A 23,471-nucleotide genomic window follows, 5' to 3' on the forward strand; every position below is an offset into this window, starting at 1 on the left:
CTATTATAGAAAACTGATGCAACTGATTTGGACAAGCAAATATAGAACTGAAATTCGACCGACCAAAAAAATCTACCTAGCTTAATTATTTAAATTAATCACATTTGGATTTCAAAATCATAATTGTCGTGAATATACAAGATGTTGATTACCTTTTTATACTACAAATATATATAATAATAAACGATTACTTATTTATAAGCAAGTCGAACAGCGAGTGATTTTAATATCGTGTATATATGAGCAAACATACATTAACTTAGTGAATCAGTAAAGGTTAATGAACTAGAACATTCTTAACGCCCTTGTCATTGAGTTACAATACAAGATCTGTATGAAAATTCATTTTGATTAATTCAATAACAAATATCGTATGAATTTGTTTTGAATACATTTACTGTACCAGTCAAAACGGATTAAATGTAAATAAATTATACAGACCGTAAGTCAGACGCATAAAGAATCAAAATTGTTTTTTTTTTTTCTCTTTATTGAATTCGAAAAAAAAATTATTATGATCCCATTCATTCATTTCATCTTAATTTTTAATATTACTTTTTTGTAGGATTACGAACATGGCAGTATAATTTATCTTTTACAAGGTTTAAGACCTAACTAACTATTCTAAAAACTTCGGTGCAAAACAAAAGACGGCGAAGAAAATGACTTTTAAAAAAAACTTTAATATTTTTTAATTTACCTGTATATCATACACAAGTGATCCATCCTTGTCAATATATAACAATGCCAGACCCTCGGGGGTAACAGCTGCAGGTGGCCTTTCAGCTATCAATGGTGCATGGAACACTTCACAAGCTGCTCGTTGCCTGACGCTACCAGATATGCGTCTTTCTGAAGTGCGTAGAGCTTCCACGGATAGTAGCAAACGTCCTCTTGATAGTGATCGCAGTTCTGCAGCGGACACAGGCGTAGAAACTTCTAATATGTTTAATTCGTAACCCGGTTTGTTAACTTTTTGTATCTGAAAATAATATGATATCATTTATAAAAGCAATTTGTCTAATGATATTTTTAATGTTCTTTTTCGAAAAACTATTTGAACCTCGAACCTCGTCAATAATCGTTTGATTTCTTTCCGGGAGCGTCAGCAGAACTCTTACGGATGGATCTCTTGTAGCAGGCATGAACACACCATTGTATATGATAGCCAAGTGCAAACTGGGGGCAGCCCCAGCAGCTCCCGTGACGACAGCTGTTCCTCCCCACCAACCCTCTTCTTGCCCTGGGGAGCGGTAATCATCGCAAGGTCCGTTACCAATCGTCGTAGGTATATGTTCTGGTTCAAGCAGAGACGTAAACATTTCCGTAGAAAGCGCTGGGTATCTGTAATTTGAAATCACAATATGAATAGAGCCATTATGGAGTAGATGATGTTACTAGATATGAACAAAGTAATAACAAATTCTAGAAATATTCCTATCCTAATGCAGAAGTTATTTCAGCCTTTTAAAGTTTTTATAAATAAAATATTTATTTACGTTTAATATATCTACTTAATCGTACCTATTCTTATAACTAACGATGTAGAGTGAGTTTCCGTTATTAATCACACGGTTAATTTAATACGAACAATGAGGCTACTCGTAACATCCTTGGAACATTGTTTCAAGGGTAAGCTTCATTGCATAGTAATGTATTGGGAATAATATATATAAATATGTATATGTGCCGAGATGGCCCAGTGGTTAGAACGCGTGCATCTTAACCGATGATTTCGGGTTCAAACCCAGGCAGGCACCACTGAATTTTCATGTGCTTAATTTGTGTTTATAATTCATATCGTGCTCGGCGGTGAAGGAAAACATCGTGAGGAAACCTGCATGTGTCTAATTTCAACGAAATTGTAGCGTGGTGGATGCTCCAAACCAATAAATGGACTATATAACGCAAAAAGTTTTTTACACATCCGACTGGTAAATCCAGAGATTGACAATATCAAACAAACAAATTTTGCATATTAAAATCGTTAATATGAAAATCGATAGAAAATATTTAATTTTATTAGCTCAAACTGTACAGTCTTCGTTATTCACGATAAACACTAATGTCCATTTTATAGATTATATTTTATTTAAAATAAAATAAAACACAAACAATATTTTTCGCGTGCATTTATGTAAAATAACAGTAAAATGTAAACAGTAAATTAAGGTAATTGACTGACCGCGTGTGTACCTAAGACACAAATGCTCCATACAGATGTAACGCATCCGATTGTAATGCGTCGGAAACGTTAGTGCATATAAAGTTACATTACGCTTTATGAAAGCGCTCGTATATACTATATTTTACGATTATTTGTTACAAGCACGCCTGACACGCATAGATATTAACGGGCCTTTTACGTACACAAACACATACTCGCACTTTGTGCGTCATTCAGTACACTCCGTGTTGATAAAATCTTTAAATATATACTACATATATGAGATCGGTACCATAAAAAAATATTAATACCATTAAAAAAATATTCTGTTTCTACGTACAACATTAAAATTTCTTAGCGTACCTATTTATTCGACCACTGAGAGCACTTTCCATCGAATTGTTACGCTCGTCACCCCAAATCAAGGCGACATACAAAGAGCCTTCTCTCAATAAGCGCTTATATTCCCGAGGCACTCGACGCCAGACGCCACACAACTGTAAACAAGGCAATTCATTGAATCATCTAAGAGAAGTGATTGATTAAGTGAATTAAACAACAACAAACACTTGCGATTTAATAATACCTTATCAGTTTTTTCCTCGTAAGTTTTATGAATTCCCGGCGCCCGTTTTAAAGGATGTTCAAGGAGCATACGTCCACCTCTGTCTAGGAAAGCTAAGGCTCGTGGTTGTAAAACCATAGATGGTCCGAGTAGAACCGACCAGAATAGGTGGCGACGTCGGAAGGTAAAGCGAGCGGTTGCTACGCCTGAAGCCACCGGGACTCCTGTCATGTCATCGCGCCGTATGCACAGCGGCGAACGACCGGTTAGCAAAGCTCCGAAATCTGAGAATAACATTTATGACATTTTGAGAAATTGTTAGTGCAAAGGAGAATTTATATATTAAGAAGGGAGGAATTTAAGAAAGAAACGATTACTTACGTTTTGTACTCAGTTCCTCGTCTTCATTAGTCGTGATCACAACTGTCGGACTATCCTCTTGTACGACATCAGGAGCTGTAACAATACAACACTTAATAAAACTATCAGAAAAAAAAAGACAAAAATAATGTTGAAGTAATATTGCAATAATTATTTAAACATCTCTTAAAAGTGTATGCATTACTGAGTTATTAAGTACAGCATCAAAAGTTTTATCATGCTATTTACTGTCTCATAATAAAATGTCGTGCAATCAATTGATCGCAAGTAAGGACCAACGGGTAAGGGCCGATTCGCAAGACCTCACCGACCCATCCATTCGGGTTGATTGGATCAAATGTTATTCAATCGTAACAGAATCGGCGTCCAGACGGCGACGGTGGAATTTGCCTTTTTCAATATTCTCTTGTTCTGCTTCACACGGAATTCGAGTTATGTCTTACGGCATTGTACAGCATGCAGCTGATTTGACGACGAGTTTGATAAATGTTCCTACCGCCTATAAATTCATTTTATCTACATTAATGTTTCGAGAAGAAATATCTGATTTAGTTTATTTGTCCTAGCATTATCTCTTCCTGATATCTTAAGTAACTTTCTCAATTGAATAAAATTGAAATCTATAACGATTCCTTTAGAATTTAACGAGTTATTTGAAACCAGTCAAGACTTTATACTGTTTTTAACTTAAGATATTTTATAAATATACATATAATGGTATATTCGAATATAGAAGAAATAAAAAAGCTGCTATGGTAAGAAAATATGTTTGAAATCGCTTGCTCACACATTACATCACAATAAACGTACACGAAAGTAATATAGGTTACTTCTAAGACTATGAATTATGTGTTTAATAAATCGTCTTATCATATCTTTCTCCGTAGGTAGTATGCGTTATACAAGCAATATCGAAGTAACCCTGGCAAACATTATGATGAGCTAGACCTGTTTACGCTCTGATGTACCCATAGGTACATTATGATCTAGTACAACTCGGCGCCAGTATTCATAATTCAATCTAAGAATTCATTTAATGCTCGAGACAGTCCTAAATTTATAGGCGGGTGGCGCCACACTGTGACGTGTAAGTCTACAGTGCATGCAAATTCAAGAAATAGCTGGAATCGACAGGCGTAGACGTCCAATCGTTAGCATTAGAATCGATCAGTCATAAGTCATTGGCTTACTATAAATTAGTCGCTTGAAAATGAATTTTAATATCCCATTAATCCGTAAAATATATGTATTTTAAATGCAGGGTAACATTTCGAGATATTTTTTATAGTTATTATTGAGAGTATAATTTTATCCGATAAATATATTTCTTATTTTTAACCGTTTTTTGTTATTTTTAGAAGAGAATTTCCGAAGGACGATGCCGAGCACCTTTGACTCGGATTGCTGCGCGGCGCCGAGAACGTTAAGCGTCTATGTGCGCAATGAATATTTATAAACGTACACACACAACTTTAATAGAGAAAATTAGCTAAACTCAAGGTGCCTCGACGAATAGCGTCACTCATTAACGTCGTTCTAAAGTAAATTTAAACTTTTGAAAGTATCCTAGAGTAGAGACGTGACATGACTTCTAGTTAGAGACGAGTTAATTCCGAGTCCAATCGCGGTCTAATGTCTTTAGGCCTCTCCGACGCGGCGAGTTTTCCAATCGCGTGATGTAACCAGGCGCCGCTCTGACGACGTCGTTCACGACCGATACCATGAATAGACTGCGTACACGACACTTAAAACTATCAATAATTCATAATAAAACAACGTAACGAAAAGTGTAACATTCTCGACTTCAAGGAAAGTCCTTCCTATTTCAGCACAACGCAACGTAAAACTACGATATCATCGCGCCACTCCACAAAACAATTAAGATTCTGTTCGCATTGATGTTTGCTTGAATTTTAAATATCGTAACTGTCTCCTGTATATCACAAAACCAAACACGCACAGTCAAAAAAAAACAAATGAACATTGTTTACGGGTGCTTGTGTTGACTTCTTAAATAGCAACACTCGATATCAATATAAGCAAACCTAATATATGCCAAGGAAAAAACAATTTAATCTCTTTACACTCAATCTTAAGTTCATAAACCTTTTATGTAAGGATAAGCTTTAGCAATAAAATGTGAATATTATTCTATAAAAACTCAATGAATACTTGAATATTATTATTATTCGTACTTGATAATATTAATTTTATCGATATTCTCAGGAAACGCGCGCTATTTAGATGGAGAGATCTGCAATAATAATTAATATTAAAATATTCGTAACCAATTCAGATTCGTGATACATTACTGTGAATATTTTCGTGTAAGTCATTTAAAATTTATTCTTTCCTAAATGTTTTTAAATTTCAGTTAACAAAGTGATTTATTGCGGAAAAGGATTAATTGCTAAATAAAAGACAAAAGCAAGGTCTTACGCAATTACGCGAAATGAATTCATTATGCAGCACCTTGACCTCCGCTGTATTGCCGTGAAGAGGTATTTCAGTAACGATACTATTCTGAACAAATGACGATGCACCGTATGACGTAACAGTGGAACTTACAACACGCGCCGTGACCGCGTCTCATGTCTTCTTGATTGACTGAACAGAAGCTGCGACTATGCCAAAATTTCATCTTATTATTTTTAAATTTTTCACTAAAACATATATAACTGCTATAAATAACTAGTCGCTTACAAAGATGTCTGCATGGAAGCAGAAGTTTCACCTAAAATGTTTGGTTCGAAACCTACGCCTTCTCCTCCTTGATAATAGAAGAATAATATTAAATAATTTTAAAATTTACATTCTGGTATCGAAATTAAATCGTTATTAGGAATACCTTAAAGATGCAAGTAAAAAACCACATTATTTTTCCTTAAGCCGCGTCCACACAAGTCATTTCATATATTTACACCGCTCTGAGATTATATTTGTTATAGATGAGCTGGACGTTCCAGTTCCCAGCGGATTCAAAAACTACAGAAGCATATCTTTCATGTTCATAATTTGAATTTATAATTAATCACATGCTGAGCGAGCATGTGTCGGATGAAATTCTGGAAGCATAACCAAATCTTCTCCTCAAATCATTAGTAGTCAATTTCCCATTATTAGTAATTTAAAGGTTGTTATTTACGTTCCAGACTTTTAAATTTATAATAAAGATCTTCAACTTCAATTACGTTCTTCAACATAATGTCCCACTATTTCAATCTGAACTCTCAGCTTGTTATTAACACAATTTAATTCGTTGCGCTGCAGTACTATAAATAGTAACAAAATGTGTGGCCTTATAAACTGACGTCTCACGTCACATAGTTTATTATCTTAGCAATATTTTTATTCACTTACATAAAACAATCAATTGAACTCCATCGAAACATTAAGTACTCGACCCAATTAACTGTTAACCTACATGCAGTTCAAACAAACTCGAGATAACATTGATATTGTATTATTCTATTTACAGTTTTCTTATCTGAATTTCATACTAAATCTCAAATATTAAATATATTATCCTTCAATAGACGATTGAAGAATCGATTTTACTAGCCCATAAATATGACATATCGCCGCTCCCTCAAATATTCTTACGTACTTTATAATATATGTAATCATATCTTATTCAATATTTCTACGATATATTTTTTTTAACAAATATTACGAAAGAAAAATATGTTAAGAAAAGTCGATTTCAAATATAATATGTAGAATCTTAATTTTTCTTCATCGATGGAAATGTTTACATTTTATAGAAAAAAATAGCAAATACCTAACTAATCATAAGAGGTACTGACATCAATAAGTCATACCGTCCATATATCGATCATTTTGCTCATACCTGTAGTGATAGCTTGAAATCTCCGTATCCGAGGTGAGCTCAAAGTCTAATTGGCAGAGATTATGTTGAGACAAAGTGACAGAAAGTCGTCAGTAGTGACGGCATACAACTATCCCATTGAGATTGACAGCACCACACGGGCCGAGCCCTTATTTTGAATTCCCTCGACGCTGACTGGCGTGTTTGCAATCGGCTCTGTGCTAATTTATAGGTTATATTCGTAATGATTGTGGCAAAGAATGTTTATGGCACAAGGCGCGGTCTTATTGTTGTCGAGAGACATACCGCAGTGATCGTGCCCGCACACACGCCCGCATAACTGTCGCGCTATGAGAATGCAGTGAGCGTTGGCTCCGATTCAATGTCCATTTCCATAAAATATAATTTCATCTCGACATTCTCTTGATGTACCGAAGTTAATGTTTCCGCACGATCTATATTCACACTTACCGCGAATTGCATGAGTTCATGTAATGTTACTCGAAAAATAGGTCGCTATTGAATATGAAATAAAAAAGAATTATCCGCCCACTCGATTAAATGCACAGTAACCGAGTATAAACAACGCCAGAGTTGCAAATTTTACTGCTAACTATAATGGTTGGATACGTACTTTGAATATATCGTACAACTGAGAATCGGTGCCTTAACACCACGTTTCCCATGTACGGTCGCGCTGAACGAGGCATTGTACCGCCTGCGGTATTTCTTCGGCGGCCTATGCACCTCCGTTTACGGACGACCACTTAACCAAAAAAGTAGAACAACAATCCACGTCCGTGCTGTTTACAAGACGTGCAACACGTCGACCGCATTGTCCTGCGGTGAAACGCTAGCGATTTGCATTTAACGCCTACAAGGTCCGAACAACCCTGCGCGGTTCTCTCTGCGCTCGAAGCTCATGAATTTCTCTTATAAGTACCCATTGAATAGTACCTTTATAATTTTCAATTTGAAATAGTTTATCGTTATCAATTAATGCTTAGATACATAGATTAATCATTTAGATTCGTGATCGTGATCGTTACAAATTGAAACTAAGAAATAATTGAGATATTAATCTATAATAATTGATATAAAATAATTTCAGAAAACATTAAATTTACTATATATTACGGACGTCGTATCGCAATTTTTATACGGAAGTGCGGCACAAGTAAGTTTATTAACCTTTTACTTGTAAGCGATGTATAACAAATTAATACATTATTTATCTTTACAAAAACATAAACAATGATGAAACCATTATCAATGACAGCTGTTGTATTAAAGAGTACGTGAAATATATTTTTTATATCTACGTTAATACATTTCATTACTCTAGAGATAATGAGACTTAACCATCAACGGTTCCTATTTTTCCTGTTATTTTCTATAAGTGATTCGTTCTAAAAATTTTAAAGCGAAAGATTATAAATCATACCGGATATAATATGTCGTTTTAAACTTATCCATTGAATTAGTCATTAACTTATCACAAATATAACGGGGTATATATATAAACTTTTCGTCATTTTGTGTTAACATAAAATAGTGTTTGTTCTTTTAACTGAACAAATACATTGACAAGTTGTCTCCATGCGTAACTTGAGATCTGACCATTTGCAATATTGACTGAAATGTAAATCACAACAAATTTTGAATTTTACTATATAATAACTATAGCAGCTATTCGCTAAGGTATTCTGTGCAGTAATAAAAAACTAAAATCGTCTGAAACTATTCAGTGTTCGATAGTTCCCGATGTCTTATAAAAATGATTAGTAGGGCCCTAATATATGAATATTATATTAATGTAGATAACATTTTTAAACCATTATTTTCTTTTCATAAATGACAAGCCAATGACTAAGATTACTATTGACATATTGGATTTTATATTTTTTTATATTATCGAATAGAAATCCGGAATGTAGAATAATTAAGATCTTAATATTAATAAAAAAAATTTATCAATAATTGAGCGACAGTTACGTTGACAGGTATAAAAAAATGTAAAATAAATATATAATATGCCTTCAATGGGTATTGAAAATATTCAAGCCAGCACATGTGAGTTTATATAACTTATTTTTAATTTTTGACCATTTTATTTTTTTAAATAAAAATTCGTATTTATTAAGTCTAACACAAAACGCAAATAAAGGAAACTTTTACAACTTTCGACTAATAAGGAAGCCAAGACTTTCAAATTTGCAAATATTTTGGTTGAAATCTGAACTGCGCAATACAAATAAGAATCAATTGCCTCTCACATAATATATGTAATGGTGTGAATGAGGACTATTGGCGAGCGACATATCAAATTACGTACAATATACCTAAAAGGTTTGAATTTAAAAAAATGTACCACGCCAATATAACACTTATTGCAAAATTATAGAGTCTAATTTGATATGATGTAAACCGTGATATGTAACGTTTATCGTTTAGTTAATTGTGATCGAACTGCGAGGACCGAGGACGCACCGCCAGATCAAAGGCGATCCGTTCTGAATACGAAAGTCCAATGAGTACATATAGAATTACCAATGCGTTTGTAAATTCGAGCATTATTTATATACAGCGTTTCTTAACGCTAAATGCACCGTTTTTAAAAAAGCACTTATTGTTAATACACAAATTTAGTTAAAAAATAATTTCCAAAATAAAAAAAAAACAAATATATGTTATGTATTGTATATCTACGTAAAAAATGAATTAATGTTAGTTATGTTAGCAATAACATTTCTGTGCAGCTGATTCTACTCGAACCCTCGATCGACCCGAATTAAACGATCCGAATTGAAGCAAACGATACGTCGAGTTTAGCTCAATTTAGTAAACAAATATTGACAAATGAACAAGTCATTGAGGGGTGATTAATTCAATAATAATTGGAATTATTACATTACAAATTCAAAGCGTATATGAATACCAATCAAGTATGTTTTTAAATCTAATAAAACTTGTAAAATAAACTCAATTTGATGTACAAAACCAATTGAATACGATGGTAATTTTGATTAATAGAACATAATCGAGACAACGATTTAGTCGTTATCATTTAAATGACAATTTTCTTAGAAAGCGTTAATTCTGGTAATGAATCTTTAGCTAGAAAAATTACAGACAACTTTGCTTACATGACATTGTTGTTTAAAAAAAGTTAGCAATTTAAATATTACATATATGGTCAGGACTACATTCCTATGTACTCATCACGTGTATTACTTTTAATACGCTTTTTCTTAAGGCCTTGACTAATAATATGCGCCTGTAAAGGAATGTGAGAACTCGGAATCTCGATTTCGGATAAAAACAATAATATATTATGATTTGTCGTATAAAGAAGCAATTCTAAAGAGTACCCTTATTAAGGTACTACTTAATCTGTGAGTTGTTTTTGCAACAGCATTCAATTACGTACCAGCATTAATTTACTGACCTTAAAAAGTGTGAAATTCGAATAAAATTAATTTAATGCACACACTGCAAATGGGCGTCGGAGTCGCGAGATAATCAAGCGCAATATTGTTGCATTTAAATTTTTTTAAAGGAATTGATTCTGAGTAAAATTTTCGCACTTTTGTATATTTTTTTTACCTATATAATCTAGAACGGACGCGGCTTATATGTTAAATGTGAAATTTATGTTAAAATTGAATTGCAGCTTACAAACGTTTGTGTTTATAAAATTACATTTTAAATTAATGTATGTCCAATAAAATCGAGGAATGTAATCATATTAATCCATTTAAATATAATCTTAAGTCTTAAATGTACAATAAAATTGGCTAATCATATTTGCAACTTTCTATAAATGAATATTTATGAATACTTATCTTATAAGATAATTTAAATCTCATTTTAATTGAACAAAGGAGCTTAAGAGAAATATGTTTATAAAAGTTTTACTCGCCAAGATAATATCAGAAAAAGTATAATTAATATTCATTTAAATATAAATATGTATGATAATTTATGTGACAAAGTGATTGATACCTTTTTGGGAAGGCGGATGAGCAAATTCTCTAATTGATGGTGGAAATCTTTACTCAAAGATATTAGTACTGCAAGAAGTTCACTATTCCATACAGTATCACGCTGCCAATGTAACCAAGAGGTTATATCCGTAGTGTCTGTAATTATAATGGCTCACAACTAATGCATTACAAAGTATTGATGTTTAGCTGTAAAATGTTGTAGAGCCATTCAGTTTTTATATTAACAAATTATTATTTACAGCAACACTGTTTTTATACCCCCGTGCCTTAGAAAGCACGCAAAGAATTGCATAAAATTATAGACCTTTCACGTTTCAAGAAGACGTTTCATGTGAATATATTATTTATCTTGATTAAAAATTATATATTGTGACGAATAATTTATGCAATTAAAATATATATATATATGGATTGACTTATATTATTCATATAAAGGGCACATCCCAAATAAATTTTAGTGTATGTTATAGTTTTGGTAACGTTTGCTTGAAAAGAAACCGGTGCATATTCTAAATAAGCACATTTAAATGTTTTATGTCAAACAGATTAATACGAAAAAAAAAAACGAAATATAACTCTTTTTAAATACAAGTAAGCTCTTCGACGAAGTTCAGCTAACGTATCGATATAATATTAAAAGCCAGTGTCTGTAACTGATCGATTTATTATTACGTCTAGCTGAACATAGATACTTGAAACTTTTACGTATTTACTAATGAGAGACGTACTGTAAAACGATTCTACTATTTTTTTATCTTGAAAAGACCTTCAATTACAACCGTTCGATACGTTCAAACTATATTTAGTTTAAACTGTCTTTATTTGTAACAATCCAATAAATTTGGTCATAATATATGTTTTTAAGATTATAATTCTATTATTTACTTCGTAATATCACACTGATTTTTTTGATATTATTAGATAAGGAAGTATCAAAAGTATCACTAAAATGTATTAATTAACGTACTTACATGAAGGTGAATATTATTTAAAAGAAACACGTTCGGCACAGCACACATTACATATGCATTACCGCAAGATAAAAAACATTAAATATTTTTAAATATCATTTGAAAGATTATAAATAAAAATCAAGTGCTACTCTTTCTTAAATTTTTCTTATTTGTAATATTAATGACATTCAAATAATATTTTTGTTTATAAGATATTCTAATGGTCTCTATAGATAAGACTCTCTTGGACGAATATTGGACGTGGTTTCTGAAAAAACCGCCGTCTGCGCGGATAAATTATAAGTCTGCGCAAATAAAAGAGCACTCCCTCACCCTCATAGCTTGGCAATCCGACACAACGAGAGAGAGATCAGACACAAGACTAACCCATTTACGTGCCCTCCAAAGTATGGAAGTATATCAATGACTAGCTACGGACAATTTTGATGGAAAAACGACGAAAATACATTAAAAAAGCCATTTTTATCAATCACAGTTTAAGTTCTTGGCATTTCTATAGCTCTTATATAATCGTTTATTAATATATATCAAAATCAACGTTGTTAAGAGCAAGGTTTATAGCGCTATCACAGATCTTTCGTAATCGTGAAATGTCAATTGAACACGTTACTTGCGTTATTGACATTTGACGATTACGGTTGCACGATAAGAGTATTACTAATTAACAAGCAAATTATTTAGCGTATTTTATATTGTGAATCATTTAAAAGTATAATATCTTATAAACATTAGAGATCTAATGATCGAATTAAAGGTCAGCCGAGATTGAACACACCGCTGAGACAAGACAATGATTACAAAGCAAGCTCCAATAATCCTATTGTTTTGCGATGACTCTCAGTCGGGCCTATTTTATGAGAACAATATGATTTGTTGTATTTTTAATCGTGTATATATAATATACAAAACATTTATTGTTACGTTAAGTTGAGTATAGCAGTTAGTACATTTTAATTCAAAAACCAAAACTAGAATCAATGTGATTCTTCAAGTTTTATAAGATCTATTATGCACATATTTTTTTTCTGAAAGTCGTATTTTTTTTAATTTTAAGAAACAAAATGTAATAGAACTATATCAATATTATCTATCAAAATGTCATTATGTCATCTGTATACATTTATATCATAAAAGAGCAAGATAAAGTAAAATACAATTAAAGTTGGATATTTAAGAATATTCTGGCAATAATCGAGCGCTAACAAGCTGCGTTTAAGGTGTATATAATTAAACAATACGCTACAGCTTATAATAAATGCAAATGATATATCTTAAAACTATTATCTTACATATTTTTTTATAACTATTCTTTCCTATTATTAATTAACAGCACACGACAAAACAATTTCGCTTTACAATAATTTTAGTTAAGAAACCTACAGTCACGACGTGTCATTACTTATTGTGTTGTTTCCACTACCGACACTTACAAGAATACTATAAGTGCAGTTCGTTCTGGAATACTTAATAGAGTTAGCCGCTACTTCGTAGAAATCCATCAGGGCTAATCTCATGAACAGGATGAAATAACTTTAGGATATTCACGACGTAAACAAATTATTTCACATCACTTGACTGTATTATTATTGTTTCTGCAAGCAACTTTTCTTCGAAATCATTGATATCGTGCGGCTAAATAAATTAAACATGAGAAAATCATAAAATACTACACTGTAATAAGTTAGAATAATAATAAATATTATTATCAAGTCGAAAACGGTCTTTAACAAAAATATTAAACCTTCTGACGAAACTATTTTATTTTTAAATACAATATTTGCAATTATATGTACCTTGCTTTATATTTAACCTTGATCTTCGCATCAACAAAATATCAATCACATTTACAATAATAGAGATTAAACTGCGATTTGTGGACGCAATGAATGGTGGTCGTTGTAAACAGGCCATGTGGCGCCCAACCACTGGCGCCAGTCTGACCATGAACGTAAGATATTAAAGGTTGTACAATTGTACATCCCCGTTCATGACCTCTACGGTGTTATGTTTTCCTGGTACTATTTTAAGGACTGTTTGAAAAAAATTACGATTAGACCGTTTGTTCAAATTATTATTGGTTATTTTATCATTTGCTATACGAATAGCTTAATTAAAACGGAATATATTTGAAAGTGAATAGTGTCCTTCAATTATAGTAATTATACACGACATTATTTTGTATACATGTTAAAGAAGCCGATGACAGTTATCTTGTCGAATTGAATAATTTATTTAACAAATATCTCACAAAATGTTCTCTTACCTAAAGTACATCATCATATTAATTTTTAATGTTTGTGTTTAGTCCAATTTGTAAATTTTTATGTAAATACTTTGAACGTAGTAAAATTAAGCTGTAATAGTTTTGTGATTGTTTGTGTGATTTAATAACAATTTATATTTAACTAATTATTTATTATTATGTTGTTTTAGGTTATGGCTTTACAAAGAGTCTATGCCTTTAAAATTAATTTGAGCCTGAAATCTCGACCGACCCATTCAATCTCCATCGTGTCTTCTCCATCGCACGTGACATTGGCATAATAATAAAAAAAGTATATGCTTTCTTGGCCCAAATAAAGCCATTAAAAAAAAACAATATCTCACAATAAAGTAACAGTTGCAAAATTAATTTACTTCTATCAGTTTATTTAAGAATTAGCAAATATTTAAAGGCATGTTTAATTAATAATATTTATTATCATGTCGAGTAAATATTACCGTTCCTTACGACAAGCAAAATGTACCTACATGGCCTAGATAAAATGAAATTTAATACAAAAATAACACTGCTTACATTATAAACCGTTCATACTTTTTGTTATACGACATAACACAGGAACTTTATTCCATTGAAATAGATGGTACACAGATTCCAGATAACTTAATAATGTTCATTTTTCAACGTATTTGGAGTTTAATGGCAACTACAGCTAATAAAACATATATTTTATATAAAAAATTAATCCTTATTTCTTTATCGATTTCATTCATCTTTTTTTTATTATTAGAAGGTTCTCACGGAAAGGAAAAATTCGCAGAAAATTGGAAATTTTCAAAAAACTTTTTTTCTGTATTAATTAGCATTTGACACCGGTTTTCGAGAGACTGTAAACCAAATATCAAGATAACTTCTATTAGGTAGTTGGGTATTTATTTATATAGAAAATAAATAGCTTAATCTTTTCATAAATTGAAAATACCTAACAGATACTTAGAAATAAATATCCTAGATATATTCGACTATGAAAGACAATATACAAGAGCAAAGGCCGGCTGAACGTAATTGAAACATAGACGCAATAAAATAATAACTTTTTAAAGTAATATAGAAAAGTATTTTTAAATTTATGTGATTAATAACTTCTTAAAGTAAGTCCTAGAGAACAGTGCGTATTTAAATCAAAATGTTCTATGCTCTAAAAACGAATAAAATTTTGTAGAGTATCTATAAACTCAATCGATTAAGTTAAACTCGTTTAAAATTCACTTGCATGTTACGACCCGTAATAAAAAATGTACCTAGGAAACCTTACAAATACCAGATCCAGGTAGCACCAAAGATTTTTTTTTATTTTATATTGTTTGTAAACCTTATAATAAAACCTTTAAAATTGATATATTTTTTAACACCTACGATTACTAATATTAAAAATAAGATCTACTTTTCTACACAAAAACAGACTTTACAAATAGGTAATGTGAATGAATGTTAAGATTAATATCGTTTTATTATAACACTACATTTTTCGGCCGCGTCTTCGCTCGCGTTTTAGGGGTTGGTGCTCAGGTATTGTCCGGTATTCTGAAGTGTAAGCTATATTGTTGAAAGGTTTCATTAAAATCTATTCAGTAGTTTTTGGGTGGAAGAGTAACGAACCTCCGCACTTACAAACTTTCGCCTTTATATTGTAATATATTATATTATTCTATTTTAATAACGTCTATAAAGTACAATTAACAACATCTTTAAAATCATAGCGAAACTTAGAAATATAGGCATTTATTTATAAACATAATCTGAGGAGATGACTATACAATAAACATACTCTGTGTTTATTACTTCTCGTTTAACAGGTAAACGTTTTCCTTGATTAAAGTTTATTATCAACTTAAACATAAATCGATAAGGTCACGACGTGTCACTTCAGTATCGACATACTTGTACATAGATTACACGTATTTGGTATTCTTTGAAGATACTTATTTTCTGAAATACATATTATACGTTAGTACTTAGATATTTAATACGATTTTATGTATGTGCGTGGGAGAATCTAATTAAAAAATCGTGGTTCACTCAATCTGAATATTATATTAATAAAAATAATACATTAATTCTAAGAAAACATCCAACAAAAAACATATATCGCTGATTTCAGTATTTTTTCAAATATGTGTACAGAACGTTTCTCGAAAAATTAAAATAATCTTATTATTTTTTTTTATTTAAATGTACGTGTGCTTATTTATGTTTGCATCGTTCATTCGATTTGAAACTTTGTACTGCCGTTGTTGGCACGTGCGTGACGATTTCGGACCTAGTACCATCAGTAGGTACAGCGTATAAGGTAGCGCGCGAATCGTATCGGATTATTTTTCGTTCTCTTTGCATTTATTTATTTAATTTGCGTATTGTTCAATGTCTAAAGAGTAACGCGTAATGTGAAGGCGTACTAAAAAAGCATAATACAGTAAATCAAATTCATGGGGAAATTACAGTGATTACATAATTAAATGTATATAATAAAACTTGAATTTTTTTCGACAAAATAAAAAGGCATTTTGCGTTTGCATTTGCAATTTATTTTTGTATTTTTGCGAATTTCATTTCTAATACGTTATATTATACAATTTTATCTAGATATATAATTACATCTCTATTAACAATTCCACGCGGGTCTACGATAGATCCGATCGAAACCTATCCACAATTATAGATCGTTTAAAAATAATGATTTTTAGTCGATAACATATGCATATATGCATAATTCGTATAATCGAGATATTTCGATATTAAATCCATGAAATTCAATGACATGACAGTTCAACGGACGTCCATGTTTGACGTTTACGGGTGCGTTCATGAAGCTGTGTAAAGAATGCTTATTGTGAGTTTGATAATCACAACGTTTATAAAAAGTTGTATGAAAAGTAAATGATAAACTCTATTTGTTTAGTTTTATTTATTTCACCCGAGCGAAGCCGGGATTATATAACATCCAGTATTATATAATTATGTACATAAAATTAATATTATAACTCTTTTTTTTCTTATTTACTCTGTTTTTTATGTCAACCATCTATCCCGCCCCACTGATTAAAATCAAATTAAATAACGCAGTCGGATTTAGACAGTTTCTCGAAAACGGTAGTGCCACGAGTCATACCTACCCAAAGGGACTTGCACAAATCCTTGCCATATCTATTTTACAACATTATATAATAAACAGATTTCGCTATCTCAAGGCGTTTGTAGGTGCATAGGTCATCTGTAATAGCAAGACTCAATTGATTAGGTTATTAATTGTATATACAAGTTACTACTCGACTGCAATAGAATTTATAGTTTCAATTACACGCGGTTTAATACCTACTTAATTCATACTAATATTATAAATGCGAAAGTAACTCTGTCTGTCTGTCTGTCTCGCTTTCACGCCAAAACGACTGGACCGATTTAAATGAAATTTGATACTCAAATAGTCTAGAGCTTGAGAAAGGACATAGGCTACTTTTTAATTGGAAAAAGCTGCTGTAAAAGGATGAAAATGGGGATGAAAGGTTGTAAGTAGTTGAAAGTATTATCATTTATATATATTATAAACTAACATATCATGACACCCACTAAGGAGGGAATTTTGGAAATTCTACCCCTAAAGGGGTGAAATAGGGGTTGAACGTTTGTATGGAAGTCCGTCATTTTTTAAGTCGGAATCATAATTCTTTATTTATAGGATACTGATTAAAAATGAGTACATAAATATGTAAGCGTGTCTGCATATTCTACTCCAAAGGGGGTGAAATAAGGGATGAAAGTATGTATGAAAGTCCGTAATTTTTTAAGTTAGAAACATGAAAATTTATTTTTGGAATACTGATTAAAATTGACTAGATACGTATTTAATAGTTTCTAGATATTCTACCACTAAGGGTGTGAAATAAGGGTTGAAAGTTTTTATGAGAGTCCGTCATTTTTTAAGTTAAAAACATGAAACTTTATTTTTGGGATACTGATTAAAAATGATTAAATACGTATTTAAGGGTTTCTAGGTATTCTACCTTTAAGGGGTTTAATAGGGGTTGACATTTCTTATATAGATAAGTCTGGTAGTCCTTCATTTTTGAAGTTAGAAGCAGGAAACTTTAGTTTTGGGCTACTGATTAAAAATGAGTTGATACGTATTTAAGCGTTTCTGAATATTCTATCCTATGGTATACAAAGAGGTCTTACATTAACGTAATATTTTAAGTTAATTTGTAAATATATTCATATTCTACGCGGGCAACGCCCCGGGTAACAGCTAGTGTGCTTATAAAATCCATTTGCGAACATTTCCAACTGTGCTTGTTAAATAATTAATTCCTATAAATAATTACAAATTAAAACACATTTTGAACATTACATATTTTATAAACCATTGCTATTTTTTTAAGATAAACAGATTCGTTACTCTGTCAATAGTTAACACATTACTAATGATATGCCAATCACACCTCGTAGATCAAATAAACATTTTGGTTCTGTTTATACCAAAAGCCTCGCTCTATTTAAAAAGTTATATTGTAGTGTTCTTATATTCTATAATTAAACATAATTTATTTATTTAAGTATGTAAATAAAGAATATATTATACATGTATAAATAAATCTAATCAAAAAATATTTAGGTATTAAATATGTTTATAAAAAAAAAACAAATATATTTGAATCAATTGCGTTTACATAAAAATCTCCGCTCTATGTAAACAGACTCACTCTATTTACACAAAACATAAGCAAGAAGGAGTCGTAATAAAATCTTAAAATAAAAAAAATAAAACAAAATAAGGAAACTCTAAACTCAATAAATAAATAATTTACAAATTAATTACTATAAATAACTCTTTACTTTCAAGCATTTATTTATTAAATCTGTTATTAATTAATTTAATAAATCTGTGTGTAATGTTTGATATTTATCACATATTACAAAAAAAGTGAAACTAGCTCAGTTTTTATACCGACGTAAACAAGAAATCGTATAAAAAGAACTAAACATTTTAAAAGGAAATAACTTAATTATGAATCCGCTTTTTATAATCTAACCTTAAAATGTGTCAACATTAGATTAGATCGTTTGAAATGCCAAAATATCAAATCATGGATTTCGGTTTTACTCAAATCATTTGCCTGTAGATATGTCGGTATAATAACATATCTTAATATACATGATGGAAATTTTACTTATTTAACAAAGGTAACCCGGTTAGGTATAATCCATAATATTAATACGGTCAAAGAAAGGTTTTTAGGATCTTTTGCAATTTAGTCTATCACGTGTCAAAAGGATTGATTCGACGTTTCAATAACTTTCCATCAAAATTGAATTATTTTTATATATAATAGGTTACCTTTATCGAGGTAATCGTGATAGTTATCCAACATTAAGTGATTACATGAATATATTCGATCAAAAATTTGTTTATTTTAGAATATGTTAATATAGAATTGAATGCTAAGTTTTTGAAACATTTTATCAATTTATTTCAAAACCCTTGCGAATCAAACGACTGTTACACATATATATACAAATAACAATAACATAGTTATACTAAAAAATATAAAGAGCTGGAGAATCGGATCGATTTTCATGTCCATATTTTTCAAGTAACCATGTTTATAGATTTTTGCTTATTTTAATCTATTTCATATAAAATAAAGATGAAATAAGTACTCCAGCTTATTTATTATAGCATTACTCAATCCGTCTCTCTTGTGTCTATCATAAATTACCTGAGATAAATCTTTCATCGAGTCTAGCTATGGAGTGCAGGCACGGTACATTCGTTATACAGCGTTCAAATATTTATAAATTCCTTTCAACGCCTTTCCGCACTAACGCCTAGTTCGATAAACACATATGCCATCGATATCGATATTTTATAAGATTTCTTTAAACGTTTTAATGTTGTAAATCTTAAATTATATCTATATAGTACTAGCTGTTACCCGCGGCTTCGTTCGCGTACAATATGAATATATTTACAAATTAACTTAAAATATTACGTTAATGTAAGACCTCTTTGTACCACATTGGTGTGTATTTCAGCCCTTAGGGTAGAATATTCAGAAACGCTTAAATGCGAATTAACTCATTTTTATTCGGTAGCCCAAAATAAAATTTCATGCTTCTAACTTTAAAAATGACGGACTTCCAGACTAACCTGTATACGAAATGTCAACACCTATTTTTCCCTTTAGGCCTAAAATATCAAGAAATGCTTAAATACGTATCTACTCAGTCTCTATCTTCAAAAATGACAGACTTCTATACAAACTTTCAACCCTTATTTTTCATGTTTCTAACTTAAAAAATTACGGACTTCCATACAAACTTTCACCCCTTTAGGGGTAGAATTTCCAAAATTCCCTCCTTAGTGGGTCTCATGATATGTTAGTTTATAAGTGTACAGGCTCAAAAATATCAGTTTTATGCTTCTAGTTCTAAAAATGACAATACTTTCAACAACTGACAACCACCTTTTCAAGCCTTTACAGACTTTACAGCACTTTTTTCCAGTTGAAAAGTAGCCTATGTCCTTTTTCTGGCTCTGGACTATTTTTGTACCAAATTTCAATTAAATCGGTCCAGTAGTTTTGTTGTGAAAGCGAGACAGACAGACAGGGTTACTTTCGCATTTATAATATTAATTAAAGTATGGATTATATTGTTTATCATAATTAAAGAAATCGTTTGGCGTGTTTATTATTAGATATGTGCGTCCTATCTCGAATGGCTATTGTTTTGAAAACGACTAAGGTGTTTTTTTTATTCAAACCACTAGTTAGAAAATTCACATGGAGGGCTGGCGTCAGCTAGGCGGTCTTCCGTAAAAGTCTGGCTAATCGTATATCTTGTAGTGAGATAAACATACGCGCCGGAACCAAATAAATACGATAACAGGAAGCGAATGATGATGATGAATGAGTTTTTGAATGAAAAAATAAATTTAGAGCGAAGTATTTTATATTGACCTCGTATCTTGTTAAAACGCAATATTATACGCAATTCCTTGTGTTCGACATTCTCGAATATAACATCTGAGGGCAATAAAGAAGTCGCAAAAACCAAAATTAAAGTCAAAATCATTATTAAATATCTTCTATATGGAATAAAGATTCCGTTTTATTATTCACTTTCAAAAATCTACCACCACACCAGTTCGGAAATAAACACTCGGATCTGCGAAGAACCGAAGCTCGGAGAGACTTGTTTATTTCAAATTTAACAATTTTGAGTTTCTTTACAATAACAAGACTCATTTTTTTATATTTATCTTTTGTATAATAAAGGTGGGCGGCAAATGGGCTACCTGGGGTAAAAGGTCAACACCAAGGTGCTGTTTGGCGGGGTAATATGTGACGAGCGGGTGGTACCTGCCCAGATGGGCTTGCTCTACCACCAAGTCAAATTGAAATAGAAGGCAATTACATTGTAATCCTAAAATTTGTGATGCTGCCGAATTCAATCAAAATATAAATATAATAGTAAGATACATCAAAGGCATGGGCATCAAGGATGTGGAGATTTTTCTTTTGAATTAAAGGAAAATGTTTTAAAATATTATAAGTAAACTCTCTTCTGTATATAAAAGCCTATGTCTAGAGTTGCTTTTATCAGACTGTCTAATAACAAAAACTTAACATCGAAATTCTTTTTCGAATTCCTACGGTTATCAGCTTTTAGAGTAATGTAACACGAAACTATTTAAACGAGTCTATATTTAATGGTAACACTCTATACATAAAAATTTATGCTATTCAATGTATGTATAAAATGAGTCAGGATTTCCTTACGATGCACTCGGGCCACAAAGCGATAAATAATTCCTATTTAATTCTATTGATACATATCCGCTCATAAGAGAACGACACCAAAGAATGTCTCGTCATATTTGAGAATTTTCACAAAGGTAACATATTCGAGGCACGCAAGTAAACGCTCATGAATTATTACAGATTTAAAAGGACCGTTCGTGGCTGCCATGCTCTATTCACATTCAAGTGGCGGCTACAGATGCAGAAAACAGCAAGCGAGCGTTGATCATAAAATTACGTATGAACAAGTAAGTGCCGGCGCCACATTTCTGTGAACAATAGAATGGTATGTAAATGGCGCCAAACGCGCGATCATAACTTGCGTACTCATAATTATGTACATAGTATACACTGCATGTCATTCATATGCTCAGCATTTAGGCCATTTCGCGAATATAACTCTAAATGCTGTCTCACCGTTTACTCACTACGGTAACTAAGCAAATGACCATTTCATTAATAACAAACAAATTATAACATCAAGCCTAGTAAATTAAGGGATTTTATAAATGTAATCAATCATATTCAAATTGATTAATAACATTTTGCGAATAAAGCTATGTTGCAAATGAGATTTGCTTTATTACAGTGAAGCAGTTAGCAGAAATATTTTAATTTGGCGTCATAATCACATTCCGTATTACGTCGTTTAAGTATAACGCTGCCGGTTTAAGTATGTTGTCTATTTTGCAAAGATTTAATTTGTAAGGACATGTTTAGTTGACCAATTACGTGCCACGAGACTAAATAATATATCACTCTGCAAAACTAGGGTCAGGCGTCAGTACAAATCTCGAACTCCGACGATAACCTAGGTATGACAAAGACGTCATTGATGCTACATTATATGCTATAATATATTACAAGTGTATTACACTTACAACTTAATTAAATTATGTTTATATTTTTAAACATTCACATAGGATTCCCGAAACGCCTCTCCACAATGCGAGTCGAAAACGAAAATCGTGACTTTTGATTTTATAGGTAACATAGTTTTAGTGAACATACTCATGTGTCAGTTTACTAAAGGTGGTGCCGGTAGCTCTATACATTCTCACCAAATTTGCTTAGAGCCGCCGTGCGCTGGCGCCAGTCTACTTTCCAAATAGCCTTCGCGTCTCGCCTGTGACCTTTTAAGCACGCACACTTGCCTTATGGGTTATGGGCCAACTCCACTCCTAGTCTCATAGATTCTGACGCTACAATTTTAATTGATCAAATTATATTCATTTAGTTTGTAAGTCTACATCCAAATACGTGTAACAGGTAATTCCGCGAAATGTGACATGATTCTAAATAACTCTGATGACGAACTTATCGTATATGTTTTTTTTTTCAATTTACGTTCATTTAGTAGTTGTAGTTTTTATGTGCAAGTTAATTTCATAAAATTATTTTAAGTAGGTGATTCATAATTTCTCTTAGACAAAAAAGAAGCAAAATTAATTATTAACGATTTTAATTT

General features: G+C 31.6%; 1 protein-coding gene across 2 annotated transcripts in view; it reads right to left on the minus strand.

The window, feature by feature from the left end:
• Positions 1 to 23,471, minus strand: part of LOC113403323 (dorsal-ventral patterning protein Sog) — a 72,029-nt gene that overhangs the window by 6,025 nt on the left and 42,533 nt on the right. For both annotated transcript variants that reach the window (XM_026643827.2, XM_026643828.2), the window contains 5 exons: positions 3,114 to 3,188; positions 2,754 to 3,016; positions 2,531 to 2,664; positions 1,071 to 1,344; positions 701 to 982 (listed from right to left, as the gene is read on the minus strand). In XM_026643827.2, the coding sequence (XP_026499612.2) occupies positions 701 to 982; positions 1,071 to 1,344; positions 2,531 to 2,664; positions 2,754 to 3,016; positions 3,114 to 3,188 (1,028 nt within the window). The remainder of the gene's footprint in view (positions 1 to 700; positions 983 to 1,070; positions 1,345 to 2,530; positions 2,665 to 2,753; positions 3,017 to 3,113; positions 3,189 to 23,471) is intronic.

Source organism: Vanessa tameamea, chromosome 13, assembly GCF_037043105.1.
Source record: "Vanessa tameamea isolate UH-Manoa-2023 chromosome 13, ilVanTame1 primary haplotype, whole genome shotgun sequence".
In the NCBI taxonomy this organism is placed as follows: domain Eukaryota; kingdom Metazoa; phylum Arthropoda; class Insecta; order Lepidoptera; family Nymphalidae; genus Vanessa; species Vanessa tameamea.